Raw genomic sequence first — 14,474 nt, 5'->3', positions numbered from 1 at the left:
CACATAGAAAGTGCACATTTGTAGATACCTTTTGCATTGCTAAAAAATTTCATTGCAGTGAGAAAAAGTTGCCATTTTTGTTGAACGTTTTGAGGATGCATTATTAATGAATCTATAGCTGTTGGCTATCGTCTCCATCAGTCAGTAGGGGCTTAGCAACAGAACAGGAAAGATGGAATTCTTTACGTTAATTTAAAATAACAATTTGTCGAAGAATATCCAAATGAGTGCTGAAGATATACGTGCATGTACGCGATTTAAATAAAAAGATTTTAAGGACGTATTCTATTTTATGCACATATTGTATTATTTATTCTCGTTTAACGTTCAAACAACAAGGTAAAATAATGCATTATACGTATCATGCGTGAAATGGAATACGCTTTAAAACATTGAAATTAGCATGCGATTAAGACGTGTAGAATTAGAAAAACTGCTGGATAGATAACGTGTTTGTATTGCTGCTGGTATTTAAAAAGCTAGAATGTAACCACATAAATTTTTATATTTTAAATATAAATGAGAATGGAATTCGACAAAATTGCTGTTGGTTTCTCTAGCAAATCTTTTTTATATTTGTATACAGCAAGTATACGATAAAAGTACAAACATTTTTTATCACAGATAATAACTCGTTACAAATAAAACCCAATATTTTTCTTAATGCGAGATATGATAAACATTTACTGTTTTTTACAATTATTTAATGCATTACTACAATGTGAGTTTGGTGTTTACGGAATTGGTGTTACTTCTGGTTATTGATGCAAAAATCGTCAATTCGTTGCGTACTATTGCATATCTGCAATTGTCGGTTTCAATATTAACGTGAACTCCTGTTCAAAAAAGGATATTTATGATCAACAAGCTTACAAGGTACTTTACTACTTACTATTTTAATGTAGTTAATGCTTGATTAATAAATAATTACTTTGTATCTGATAACACAGGTCTATAAAATTAGGGGGGGTCTTGTGCTTTGAACTTTGAATGACGTTTCTATAGGATTTTGATGCGCTGAAAACAACTACGTTTTTTTCCATCACCCTCCATTTTGTAAATAATCGCAAAAACAGCTTTTCTTGAACTTGATTTCTGTATGAATTTTTTCTGGTTAAAGAAAAAATGATAGCGTGGTCAGCTTTACGGCATTTTACGTAGAAATGTTCCCACAAAACAGAAAATATTTCTTTGCATCTTATAAAAATGTTTTGTGCAAACCGTAAACAAAAGACTTTAAAAAAATTGTGAAAAATCGTAAAAAAATGATAAATTTCGAAATATAACCAAATAATTAAAAAACAAAAAATCTTACAAAATATTTGACTTTGTAAGCAAATTAGCTTTATATTTCTAGTTTAATTCTTTTTTTGAAAAATTAATTTCCAATTATTTGTTAAAAAGTTATTGAATTTAAACCATAAATGCATCCCGCGAGCGTTACCTACGGTGCAAGACATCCTCTCACGTCTGACGAACTGCCATCGAATAAAGTTTAAAAAGTTATAAAATTATATGTGATTATGTTGTGTATAGTTTTTTGATTACTGATTTAAAAAATAAACAAATTAAAATGGCGGATTTAATATGGAAGACAAGAATTTAAAAAATACGTATAAATAACATAAACATCGATATCTGATGGTTTTATAAGTCTCTGATTACTGCTGTATAATTACAATTGTTCAATTGAAAATAGCGGATCTAATATGGCGACACATAAGTTTCAAAAATTCATCGTAATAATTTAAAATTGTATTATTTATACTGTATGACAAAACAAAGAAAAGTATATTATGCTTCCTGTAATGACTTTAATGTAATTTTTTTTTGCAATTTCAAAATCTTCACTTACTTATTGTGACAATAGAAAATGTACATACAAAAAGGTAATTTTGTGTTACCCATCTTGTACCACGTGGAGGTATCACCTTATTACAGGACATGGCCCCTTACATATTTATACTATGTGCAATCCTTTTCCTTTACTATTTACAACATAACTATTTACATTATTATAATATTTACATTATACTACATAACGATTAATCTTAATGCTAAATTTACATTTATTATTTAATAAAAGATCAATCCTAGAAAGCAAAGTCCAAAAGGTATCAATGACTCGGAACTTTGAAAATAAAAGAGCTTGCTTTTATTAAATTGGAAAATTATATTCCACATTTAAGTATGCAATTAAATGTAAATTTACTATTAAGATTTATTGTTATGTAGAATAATGTAAATATTATAATAATGTAAATAGTAATGTTGTAAATAGTGAAAGAAAAGGATTGCACATAGTATAAATATATTCCTGACGTAGAGGGCTATGTCCTATAATAAGGTAATACCTCCACGTGGTACAGGATGGGTAGCACAAAATTATCTTTTTGTATGTACATTTTCTATTGTCACAATAAGTAAGTGAAAATTTTGAAACAGCAAAAAAACTACACTAAAGTCATTAAAGAAAGCATAATATATTTTTCTTTGTTTTGTCATACAGTACAAATAATACAATTTTAAATTATTACGATAAATTTTTGAAACTTATGTGTCGCCATATTAGATCCGCTATTTTTAATTAAACAATTGTAATTATACAGCAGTAACCAGAGACTTACAAAACCATCAGATATCGATGTTTATGTTATTTATACGTATTTTTTAAATTCTTATCTTCCATATTAAATCCGCCATTTTGATTTATTTATTTTTGAAATCAGTGATCAAAAAACTATACACAACATAATCACATATAATTTTATAACTTTTTAAACTTTATTTGATAGCAGTCTGTCAGACGTGAGAGGATGTCTCGCACCGTAGGTAACGCTTGCGGAATGCATTTATGGTTTAAATTCAATAACTTTTTAACAAATAGTCAAAAATTAATTTTTCAAAAAAGAATTAAACTAGAAACGTAGAGCTAATTTGCCTACAAAGTTAAATATTTTGTAAGGTTTTTTGTTTTTTAATTATTTGGTTTTATATTTTGAAATTTATCATTTTTTTACGATTTTTCACAATTTTTTTTAAAGTTTTTTGTTTACGGTTTGCACAAAACATTTTTATAAGATGCGAAAAAATATTTTCTGTTTTGTGGGAACATTTCTGCGTAAAATGCCGTAAAGCTGATTACGCTATCATTTTTTCTTTAACCAGAAAAAATTCATAAAGAAATCAAATTCAAAAAAAGCTGTTATTGCAATTATTTAAAAAATGGAGGGTGATGGAAAAAAACGTAGTCGTTTTCAACGCATCAAAAACCTATAGAAACGTCATTCAAAGTTTAAAGCACAAAACCCTCCCCCAATTTTGTGACCTGTGTAATTATTTTGTATTTATTACTTCTCCTAGACAGGTTAAACGTCATTGTCTTTTACAATAGGCTTTAAAATAACAACTCTTTACCGTTGTACTAATTTTTAATAGATATTGAAGATACATAATAATAAATTAAGTCATATTGTTGAATCACGTGAACGTAAGCCTATTCGTAGAGTTTATTAATTAATTTTTTATTAATGTATAAAATTTATTACATAAATAATTGTCTAAATAATCTAATATATTTTAAGCGCTTAACAGAATTAATTAATTCAGTTTTGATCTTTTGATAAACTTATCAAGTTATACATATAAAAATAGAAATTTTTTTATATAAGATAATCTATTAGATAAACTACAATGTAATTATGCATATAGAATGTTAAACTAACAAGGGAAGTCCGGGACATGCGAGTCACCAATTTTAATAAAATTTTATGGTTAGTATTCACTCACACCTTTACTGTAGTAAAGCAATTTGTTGCAGATATTGGGCACTTTCTTGAAGATGCTCAATATCTGCAGTTGTCGCTAAATTATTATAAAAAATATAAATAATAAAGTTGGTTATGTTATAACAATATACTAGCGGCCGTAATCGAGCAAGATTTTTAGTTTTGTTCGATTTTTATTAGAGGAGAAAAGGGTAATATGGCTACTGTCGATAATACACGGCTACCTCTATTATTTCCTTTATTAGATGACATATTATAACAGCGGCTTATAAAGTTATTCGTTTAGTAGACCGTCGTTTTTTAGTCATGCTAATATGCCAATACATAATGACTGACAATTGTTATAAGGCATTTTTACTTTGAGCACTTCTAAACTTTTTTAAGGTACTTTTTTAAGATAAACTTTTAACCTTTAATTACATACACTTTCTCATTATTCTTATACCTGAGTGTATTATCACACAAAGATGAATACACTCGAGTGCTTTTTTTGTTATTTAACTTTTTATTTGGCCGTATACATTTAGAGTTATACAAAGTTAAAGCATTAACATGGAATTTTGTTAATATGGTATTTTAAGCGAAATTTTTATATCAAAATATTTCTTTGATAAATTGATTGTCATTTTAAAGAACAGCGTTTAGAAACATTAGAAACATCATTTTATGCTTGTTGTTTAACGTTAAACAAAGATAAAATGATATTTTTAATGAAATTTCTAATGGTATTTTTAAAGCTTTGGAATGCAAGAAAATTATAATCATAAAAATTTTAAACAATAGACAATTAAAAATATATAATTTTAAACAAAGTACTGTGTTTTTTTTAAAATAACTAATTTTTTTAAATTATTTTTATTATAGTTTGGAAAATCATATTACAACCACTTTTTTTTCTCCACCGATTATGCAGTGCATTCGATTTTTTTATAAATCACGTCTTAAATAATAAATACTTTGAGTCTAGAATCTGTTAAACAACACTCTGACGAATGTAATTGTTCAAGTTTCAATAGAAAATATTAATTATAAACAAAATTACTCAATAAAATAGAAATGGGTGCCATATTACCCTCTTCTTTTCTACTAGTCTATCATCAGATTGTCGTGCTCAATGATTTTATTCGATTTTTACAACTAATCTGTTGACATAATGTATTAGTAGGCTTTGTTGACAGATTGTGAGTGAACTAAACGAACAGATGGTTTTGCGGTCAAAATCTGATTATAAAATTAATGCACATCGTATTTATGTAAATAATTTATTTTTACATTATAATACCATATATTGTACAAAAGACGTACCAATTTATCCTATACTTTTTCGTTGTTAATTTCGAACGGCAAGTAACATAGATAAATAACCCGCCGACGTTTTTAATAACTGAAATATTTAATCTTTTAATGGTAAAGTACTGACGGATTCAAAGAAATGTATTAAGAAACTATAATATAGTATGTATAATCTTAAAAAATACATTTTATGTTATGATTTAAGTACAATATAATGCCATATTTTATATGCTTCACAAAACTCACGCTGCAGAACGTAGACATTGTCATTGGGAATATTTTCCCCGCTGTGATATTGAGTGGTTTCTTTGCACAGACCATAATTACTGCCAAGTTTCTTGCTGCTTTTGGCTCTAGAGTATACCATATACATTCATACGTAGCGCTATGTATTTTTTCACACTAAAAAAATAAATTTTATATTAATTAATTGTTGAAAATGATTAAATCAGTCTAATAAGGAAGGAATAAAATTAATTATTTAAATTATATCATTTTATTATACAGAAGAGGTAAATATTTAATTTATTTATAATTGAATGTGTTGACACATGCACATACCCACACACACATACGCTCACAATTACAAACAATGCAGTTTTTAAAATTTATAATATAAGCCGAGATTTTTAATGCTTGTTTTCTCCAACGTGGTTCAAAATATGAATCAACCCTTCTAAAATATTTTATTATTTTTAGTTCACGAGAACTGTTGGTTGAATGACAACTTGCATTTGTCTTAATGCTAAATATGATCCCATTTTTAGGTTAAAAATAAAAACTTTTCCAGAAAAATAAGTAGTTGCGAGTATATTTTAATAGTAATGACGTACTTTTTAAATGATACAAACGTACTGTGTGTAAATTTAATATGTAAAAATGTATATTCAGCCATGAGTACAAAAACTCGTTTAACAATCATATTGCACATTTTGGAACCCCATCATTCAGTAAAGATTATAATAATTATTATATAATAAAAGACGAAAAAAGATAAAAGACATAAAGAAAACATTGCATTAAAAACTTTTGATGCTAATTTAATGCAAATCGTGAATACTTGAAGATTACATATTCCTTGTTCATCGATTAAAAAACGAGTAGGGGATGGTGGAGCAAAAGGGAATTCAGAACGTAAGACAGGGAGGTGTTCCCTACATCGCGTGATTCGAATTCACGATCGAGCATACGCGTTAGTTGCAGCCCCTCGGTTATTGACAGTTACCCACAAGCCAGCATGTAGGCAGCTGCATTATTAAGTTAGACCATATATTTTTTTGCGATGTCTTTATGATTTTATCTCAATTTTTTGCTCGTGATATTTGTTTTAAATTATAGTAATTTCCTTGTAAATGCATGTGCTTCTGAGACAAACTTTAATAGGCTGCAAAATAAAAATGTTATTTTGTAAACAATGTTTGGAAAATTATTTCGATCACTCGAGAAAGGGCAAGAGTGGGGAAGAAGAAAGTAGTGTAACAGCGTGCAACAAGGTCGCGCATTTATGTGGCAATTGATCACAATTAACATAGAGCGCAATTCTTTTCTTTGGACAGTCAATTTGCATGTGTACAATCGAGTTGTCTTCCAGGAGTCTTCTGCCTGTTAACATTACTAAAAACTATGTTGCTGCGTAATCTGCAGTTCAAAGAAATCAGGTAAAGTGTACATCAACAAAAAAAACCATTAATTTATTATATTTTAACACGGTTTTATAAAATTATATATTTGTTATAAATTGCATGTTTAACTAAACACAATTTACAAGAACTCTAAACCACATTGGAGAAAATGGGCAAGTTGAAGATAAATAGTACATTATATTACTTTAAACAAGCACACATATATGTAAAATACAGTATAAACATTAAACTAAAATTTATTAAATATTAAACATTTAAGTTAAAAAGAGCAAATTAAATGACTAAAAACATAAATGTCAAAATTATTGTAAATGTATGTATTTAATGCAATTAAACAAACGCTTATTTAAAATATTTTATTAATTATTTTTTTCCTATTTGAATGCTATGAAAATTATGCAACAATTTTTAAATAACAATTTTTTAACATATACAGTCAAAATTATAAAGATATTCTGCTATTATTTCATAGAATCAGATAATTCGCGCTTTGTTGTTAATGTTATTACAAAAACTATTATTATACTTACTTGATTCACGAGATGTTCGCCTACCGCACAATAAAGACAAGTGTGCATTAAAAGAGATACACCCGCGGAAAAGTACCAAGACATTTGTGCGATCGACAATTGAGTATCTTGATTAACAGTCTAAACTAAATGTAATTTAGATACATTATGTTTTAAAATGTATTATAGTACTTCGTTATTTCAAAATTACATAAAAAATACGATATGTGTGATAATTTATGATAGCGAAGAATGAACATCTTAATATCAGCTTTTAGTTTAATAAAATAAGTTATTCAAAAAAGTAAATTATTATTTATACTTACAGTAAGTATTAGAAATCCAAAAAGACTGAATAATATGCAAAAATAACCTATCATGCCGAGCAGCAATAAATTGAATGCGTCATCAATGATTTCTACAGATCTGCAACTTAGATGTGATATAAAATAGGAGTTACACTAATTATAAAAAATTCTAACAATTCTACATTTGGAATTTATTTTGTAAAAAAATTGAAAACTAAAATATGAAATAAAATTATACTGTGTGTTTTTAGTAGTTCAACTTTGATAAATTCTTTAATAAATTTCTTTAAAGAAAAAAATTAAATTTATTTAATGTAATATAACTTGTTTTCATGAGAACCTGATCAAGCGAATGTGGTCTTTAACGTTGTACTTTAAAACCGCTTTGAAATCCGGATCTTTCCCCAGATGCAATAATCGCAAATGCAGATTTTCCATCTGACCACATACATGTAAGATCAGTAGTCCAAAAAAGTTATCGACCCCGATGTAAGTGAGACCGCATCCAGCCATCCCGATAATTTGTGTGAAATATGTTAGCTCGTATTTCGGGCTGCTAAATATATCGTACCAGTAGTACGCAGGAATCGGTAAAGATCTTTCAAGATTAGTGAGATTTCTCACATGACCAAAGTATTGTTTAAAAAATACAGAGCTGATTCTGCTGAGCGCTGCGAGAACTGTAATCAATATTCCGCTTTTGGCGAATAAGCGAGTAATCCTGGCATTCTTTAGCATAACATTTCGCTCTTCATCCATTTTTACTCGCGACCAGTCTTTTATAATCATATTAGTCAACAGTAATAAAGCTGAAAAAGTAAGGTGTTATTAATTATATATAAAATTAATTATATATAAAAAAAATACTATTTTTTGTATCAGCTTGATGTTTTTTTAATTCTAATAAAAATTAATTTTAATTAAATTATATACATATATATTCTAATTAAAAATTTATATTTTAGAAAATGAGAATATTTTGTTTGATAACAAAGAAGAAATAAATCTACAAAAATTAAAGAGTTTATTAATTAATACCTCTTTTCTTGTACCACATAATGAAGACTTTAAGTGTCGCTACCAAAATAGGCAAGGTGAATTGTAAATTATCTATTATCTGGATCATGTCACCCCATACTTTTATCAGTTGAGCTAAAGCCGGTATTGTTAATATCAAAACTATTGCCGTAGCATTAAATAGCATTCGAAACTTCGAAAAGAATTCTTTATGCTGATTTTTGCTTTGTTGCGGCCACAAACCAATAATTTTTAACATACAGCGATGCAGACCGATCGCCCATTCTAAATCTGCATAATCACCCAGTAAAAAAATTTTTCATATATACAGGGTGTTTGCGAACTAAAGAATTTACCGCTTTGAGAATATAGAGGCAATGAAAAGAGACAAAAGTTTTATACCAATTTGGGATATTTGCTATAATTATTGAGTTATAAAATAAAACGTCTGAGCCAATGTGCAGAGTAACAAGCGCCATCGCGCCTAACTCATAGGTAACGGAGCGCGGTGGGACAGGTAACGCGTCGTTGTCTGAATTGGCACGGCGCGATGACGCGGTGTCACCGCATATTGCCTCAGACGTTTTATTTTATAACTCGATAATGATAGCGAAATTGATATAATTCTTTTTTGTCCATTGCTTCTATGTTCTTAAAACGGTAAGTTCCCTAATTTGCGAACACCCTGTATATTTAATTATATAAAATTATAAAAAAAAATATACATATATATATATATATATATAATCCATTATATAGCTCTACATAATTTTTTTTAGGTGACAAGTAAGGGTAGGGAGGTAAGGACGGGGTATCTTTTGTATTGCGCATATCAAATGCAGGAATCACAATTGAGTATGTGCGTTAGAGGCGGCTGGTCGCTCATTGAAAGTTACCCACAAATCAACAAATTAGACAACTTCGTTATTAAGATAGACATAATTTATACTTTGTTGCAATTTCCTTATGATTACAAAAAATTATAACAGCGGGGAAACAGACAGAGAAGAAGAAAGGAAAGTACGAAATAAAATTATAAAAGAACTAAAGAAACGTATAAAAAAAATTAAACTAAAAACCCCTAAATCTTCCCTCAGGGATATCTTATCTTACCCCAGCCATCGGGCAAGATGGGAAGAAATGCCTCTTTTTGGTTTTTAGTAAATAAAGTTTATAATACTTCAAAATTTTATTTTGATGATAAATATATTGAACGACAAAAGTCCAAAGAATATTATAAAAATAGCGATAACTTGTTAATTATGAAAGCTTATATTAGCTAGCTTTTATTCATTCTCAAAACTTAACTACCCTGTTTTACCCTATCTTCCCCTATATATTTATATATAAATACATATATAATAATCTATATACATTCAGACAATTATAAGACCTTTAAAGCCTTGTGTTTATGATGTTAGAAATCGGTTTGAAATTTCTGTCACAAAGAGAATTGATCAATTACATTGACCGAGCACTTAGTTGAATTGTTTGAACGCGATTGATTAATTTACTTTCTGTCCAAGATCTCGAACAGATTTCTAGCATCGCACAGTAGACCACGAAACCTGAACAACTGGCCAAAAGTTGAATTTAAAATGTACTTCAAATAATGTTTTAATGTCATAAGTATATCTCAGAGGACACATAAATGATAAGGTTTCTGTTAGGTTTCGAGGAATAGCTGCTTAATAACAAAATACAGGTGATAGTTTTATACCTATCTTTAAAATAAAGACATGAAAATTGTTAATATATATTTTGTAAATTAAATGTGTTAAAAATTGTATTGGTTTAAATAGTAGACAAATTATAACATTATACATTTATTTGCTTTTAATATTTGCACCATTTTTTATGTTAGAGTTATTTACGTGAATATTTCTGATTTAAAACTCAACAAAAATCCATTATACCTGTGCAATTTTGAAATTAATATTTTTTAAGTACTGTTTTGTTTCTATGAATATGTTTGTTATGAACAAACTTCTACAATTTGTTACTTTTACTTGTTATTAAATATACGTAAAGAATCGGTATACAGTTTTTATACCATTGCTTGATGTCACGCGGCTGAGTGCTTACTCGCAAAAAAATGCATTATAATTGTAAGTAAAGTGCTCATGACGATAAAATTATTCTGCGATTTGTCTAAAATACGTTCTTTCGATATTTAACTGCTCAACGATGTTTATCCGATCATACCGTACTAACTTTATACTAAATCATCCCTTTTTCTATTTAATGTAATTAAAAAATAATTTATAATGAGTTAAACTGAATAATTTACTGATGACGAAATATTGAATATTCTAAGCAGATGCGGTGTGTCACCTGAAACTGATGATATTCAAGAAGCTATCATCTATACCTACATATATTAGGGAAATTGATTATGTAAGAATCTGATGTAGATGTTAAATAAATAAATTATATAAAAGTTTCAATAAGGACACGAGAAAATAGACGTATAAAAAAGTGGAACTCTGTTAAAGAGATAAAACATGAGTTTAAATTCCAGTATGCATTATGGTTAGACTCATCAATTTGTGTTCAAGATTTGATCTTACAGTAATATGATGCGCATTCACGTTCACTACTTTCCAAAAAAGGTCGCCTATGTGTGCTATTTGATGAAATGTCCAATCAATCGCAACGGCGAATAATAGCAGAAATTTCTGCTCGACATCAGCATAATCTGAACAGACTTCTGATGGCTTGTTGTCACGAAGCGCGACAATCTGGGGAAACTGATTTGTTTGCAGTTAATAATACATATTCAAAAAAACAACTCAACTGTAATAAGAAAGCAGTTAGAAATATCAAAAGTAAGCATAAAGGAGCTTACAGCAGATAAAGCGTTGGCTTATTTACTAAATTATTATTTATCTAGAAACAATTATGTAAGCATGAGCTCACTTGTTAAGGGACAAAGTGCAGATATTTTTCCGGCATATAACCGTTTCCGAACTACAAGAAATTGTGTCGATCACCGAAAGACTTTATAAGTATTACAGAAAACAACGCTGAAGTTTGTCTCAAGTGCTTATAAATCATAATGTAAAAGGGATCATTGATTTACAATCAGTAAAATCAGTTATATTATTATCTAAAAAAATCAAATTACAGAAAATAAAGCAATGTTAATTTGCTCTTGGGGGCTTAACAACAGCATCGGTAATTATCTTGTAAGCTGCGATACCAAAACACATCGAAAAATGATAACGATAAAGAACTATTTTCGAACTTCTCTTATCCCATTAGAACAGACAACTGGTAGTAACAAAATTACTCTGGAGCAATCGGATGTTGCAGTCAATGCAATTTTGTCATCCAATTAGGTTGCAATATCAGGACGCGTAATTCAAATGCAAAAGAAATGCTTTGACAATGAAATATATCATTTAAAGTTGTTTGAAGTTGTTTTGAACAACAATATAAAAATACACATACATTTTTGCTTATATTTAACTTTGATAGACAATAAAATTTGAACTATTTGATATAATATTACATACAAAATCTATGCAAAACTCTCCGATCTGTCGAACTACTCCGAAGTAATTTAACAATCTAATAAACAAAAATAAACAGAATTATCTTCCAAATCCAAAATTATTGCACTACAGAGTTAGTCCACTGCACGCATGGATAAGATTTTTGAAGTACAGTTGTTTGCATATATCATATAGAGAATAGACTCCATTTTCAAATGTGGCAAATAAGAAGTGCTGATCATAAAGAATACTTTGGTAAACAAAAACATGAAATGCAGAAAATTTTTTGGAATAAATTGAAATAAATTGTTTCTTAAAGCCAATAAAGTAGAGGTAGACGTCAACAGAATCAGTAAGGATAATAATACAGAGCGTAGAGCATTTAAAAACCCAGAAATATTATCTAAATGTTTAAAAATTGACCTAAAAATGTAAAAATTTTTAACTCATCCTGATTGCTTTGATATGTCAATTTCCTATTAATCCTAATCAATTTGACTAAATTTAATAAAAATTAGACAAATATTATAGAAAATCGTCTGCTATTTTGGATCCATTATTTTGAATTATGAAATTCTGACAACAAGTTCGAAATCAACAATCCAAAAAACCGTATATAGTCATAATTTTTCATAATTTTATCAAAATTCTGAGGTGAATGGATTTTTAATCAATTATTAGGGTCTCCTGACTCACTGTGCATTGGAAACAAGGCTTTATAGATTTAAAAAGACAGTAATGTCCTATTTTTTATCAAACTTTAGTGTTTTAGAAAAAAACATTAATTTAAATTCTTCCTTGCAATTTTTAAATAAAAACATTATTCCTTAAATTAAAATATTAAATGTATACATATATAAGTTAGCACAATTTATAAATTTATATCACTTTAAGGAAAAACTCATGAGTGTGGATTGCGAAATTTATTGATTTGAGGATTTATTAAAAAAAGTAATTAAAGTTAAAAAGAAATATTAGATTGCAAGGTATAATAAGACTTTTGACAATATTAATACATTTTATAAAAATATTTGATTTTTTAATTATTAAATTATAGATCTAATAATAAATTTAAACATTAAATGAAAAATGTTGTTATTTGTAATATGATTATTAAAAAACATTTCCTAAACATTGAGTTAAAATAAGAAATGTCTTATTGCATCTAGTTTATGAATGTATCCCATTATTACAAGTAAATATTTAATAAGTAAAAAATAATTTTAAATTATAATATAAAAGATATTATTTTATATTAAAACTGTTTAAAATTATTAATTATTGATAAAAAAACACCATTATATTTGCTTGAACGATTCATTGATCAAACCGTTACTGGTTTTGTTTCATCAATGATATTATCCTCACTTAAAGGTTGCTAGAATTCATATTTCTAACGAAATTCTTGAGACATGATACTTCGCGCGGTCATAAATGTTGCAACAACCAGAAAGAACATTTGCTATTGTCGTCTCGTTGAAGTTTTCATTTGGTGAAAGGGTATAATGCATGAATTATAATAGCAAATTCGTGAAACGAGCATTTGAAGTTTACCGACATATACAACTGTACTTTTTTATATGGTTTTATATTCTTCTTCATTTTGCTATTAAAGAGCTGGCAAATGAATTGTTACAATTGCGTATAAGATAAAAACTTTTGCACATAATAAAGAGACAAAGAAAGTAAAATTGTTGAATATTTCACATAGAAAATGCACATTTGTAGACATTTTTTGCACTGCTAAAAAAATTTATCGCAGAGAGAAAAGTGTTGCCATTTTCGCTGAACATTTTGGCGGTGCATTATTAATGAATCTATAGCTTCAGCTATCGTCTCCATCAGTCAGTCTGGGCATAGCCACGGAACGGGAAGGATGGAATTCTTTACGTTAATTTAAATTAACAATTTGTCGATGAGTATTCAAATGAGTGCTGAAGATATACGTGCATGTGCGTGACTTAAATATAAAGATTTTAAGGGCGTATTCTATTTCATGCACATATCGTATTATTTATTCTCGTTAAACGTTCAAACAACAAGATTAAATGATTGGTGTTTACGGAATTGATGTTACTTCTGGTTATTGTACAGTTATTGTACAGGTATTTTACAGGATTATTTAAGTCACTCATGAGCGGAAATATGAACTTTTTCACGTGTACTTTTACGCCATTAGCTAGTGAAAAGGCGAAAATTTAGGGAATTAATAAATGTACTTTGGAATAAGAATAAAAGTGTGGTAGTCGTTTTGGCAGTATTAAGAAAGTTAAACCTTTTCGGTACTGTATTGCATTAATTTACGTTAAAATTTACATAAATATAAAACTAGAATAAAATAAATTTTGAAGAGGTTTGTTTATATTAAATTACAATGTAATGTTTAATATTAGATTACTACCTAATAAAATAATTAATA

The 14,474-nt window shown here is 28.1% G+C and overlaps 2 protein-coding genes across 8 annotated transcripts in view; one reads left to right on the top strand and one right to left on the bottom strand.

Annotated features, from left to right (window-relative positions):
* The window catches only part of LOC120359274, a 34,169-nt gene that overhangs the window by 11,110 nt on the left and 8,585 nt on the right, over positions 1–14,474 (top strand). The gene's annotated exons all lie outside the window — the stretch shown is intronic.
* Positions 699–14,469, bottom strand: LOC105198229 (odorant receptor 43a-like). 5 transcript variants are annotated; one of them, XM_039456162.1, is made up of 8 exons: positions 13,352–13,430; positions 8,580–8,849; positions 7,882–8,350; positions 7,560–7,665; positions 7,255–7,374; positions 5,328–5,483; positions 5,094–5,172; positions 699–836 (listed from the first exon to the last, which is right to left on the bottom strand). In XM_039456162.1, exons 1-7 carry the CDS (start codon positions 13,374–13,376, stop codon positions 5,119–5,121), a joined length of 1,200 nt encoding a protein of 399 aa, XP_039312096.1. In that variant the 5' UTR covers positions 13,377–13,430; the 3' UTR covers positions 699–836; positions 5,094–5,118. The 5 variants fall into 5 exon arrangements, with proteins under 5 accessions (XP_039312096.1, XP_039312095.1, XP_039312097.1 ...); XM_039456161.1 differs by lacking the exon at positions 699–836 and having other exon boundaries at positions 5,035–5,172; positions 13,352–14,469; XM_039456163.1 differs by lacking the exon at positions 699–836 and having other exon boundaries at positions 5,035–5,172; positions 7,560–7,659; positions 13,352–14,469.

This window comes from Solenopsis invicta, chromosome 12 (assembly GCF_016802725.1).
Source record: "Solenopsis invicta isolate M01_SB chromosome 12, UNIL_Sinv_3.0, whole genome shotgun sequence".
Taxonomy (NCBI): Eukaryota; Metazoa; Arthropoda; class Insecta; order Hymenoptera; family Formicidae; genus Solenopsis; species Solenopsis invicta.
Note: the sequence above shows the minus strand (reverse complement) of the source record. Positions and strands in the feature narration are given on the sequence as shown.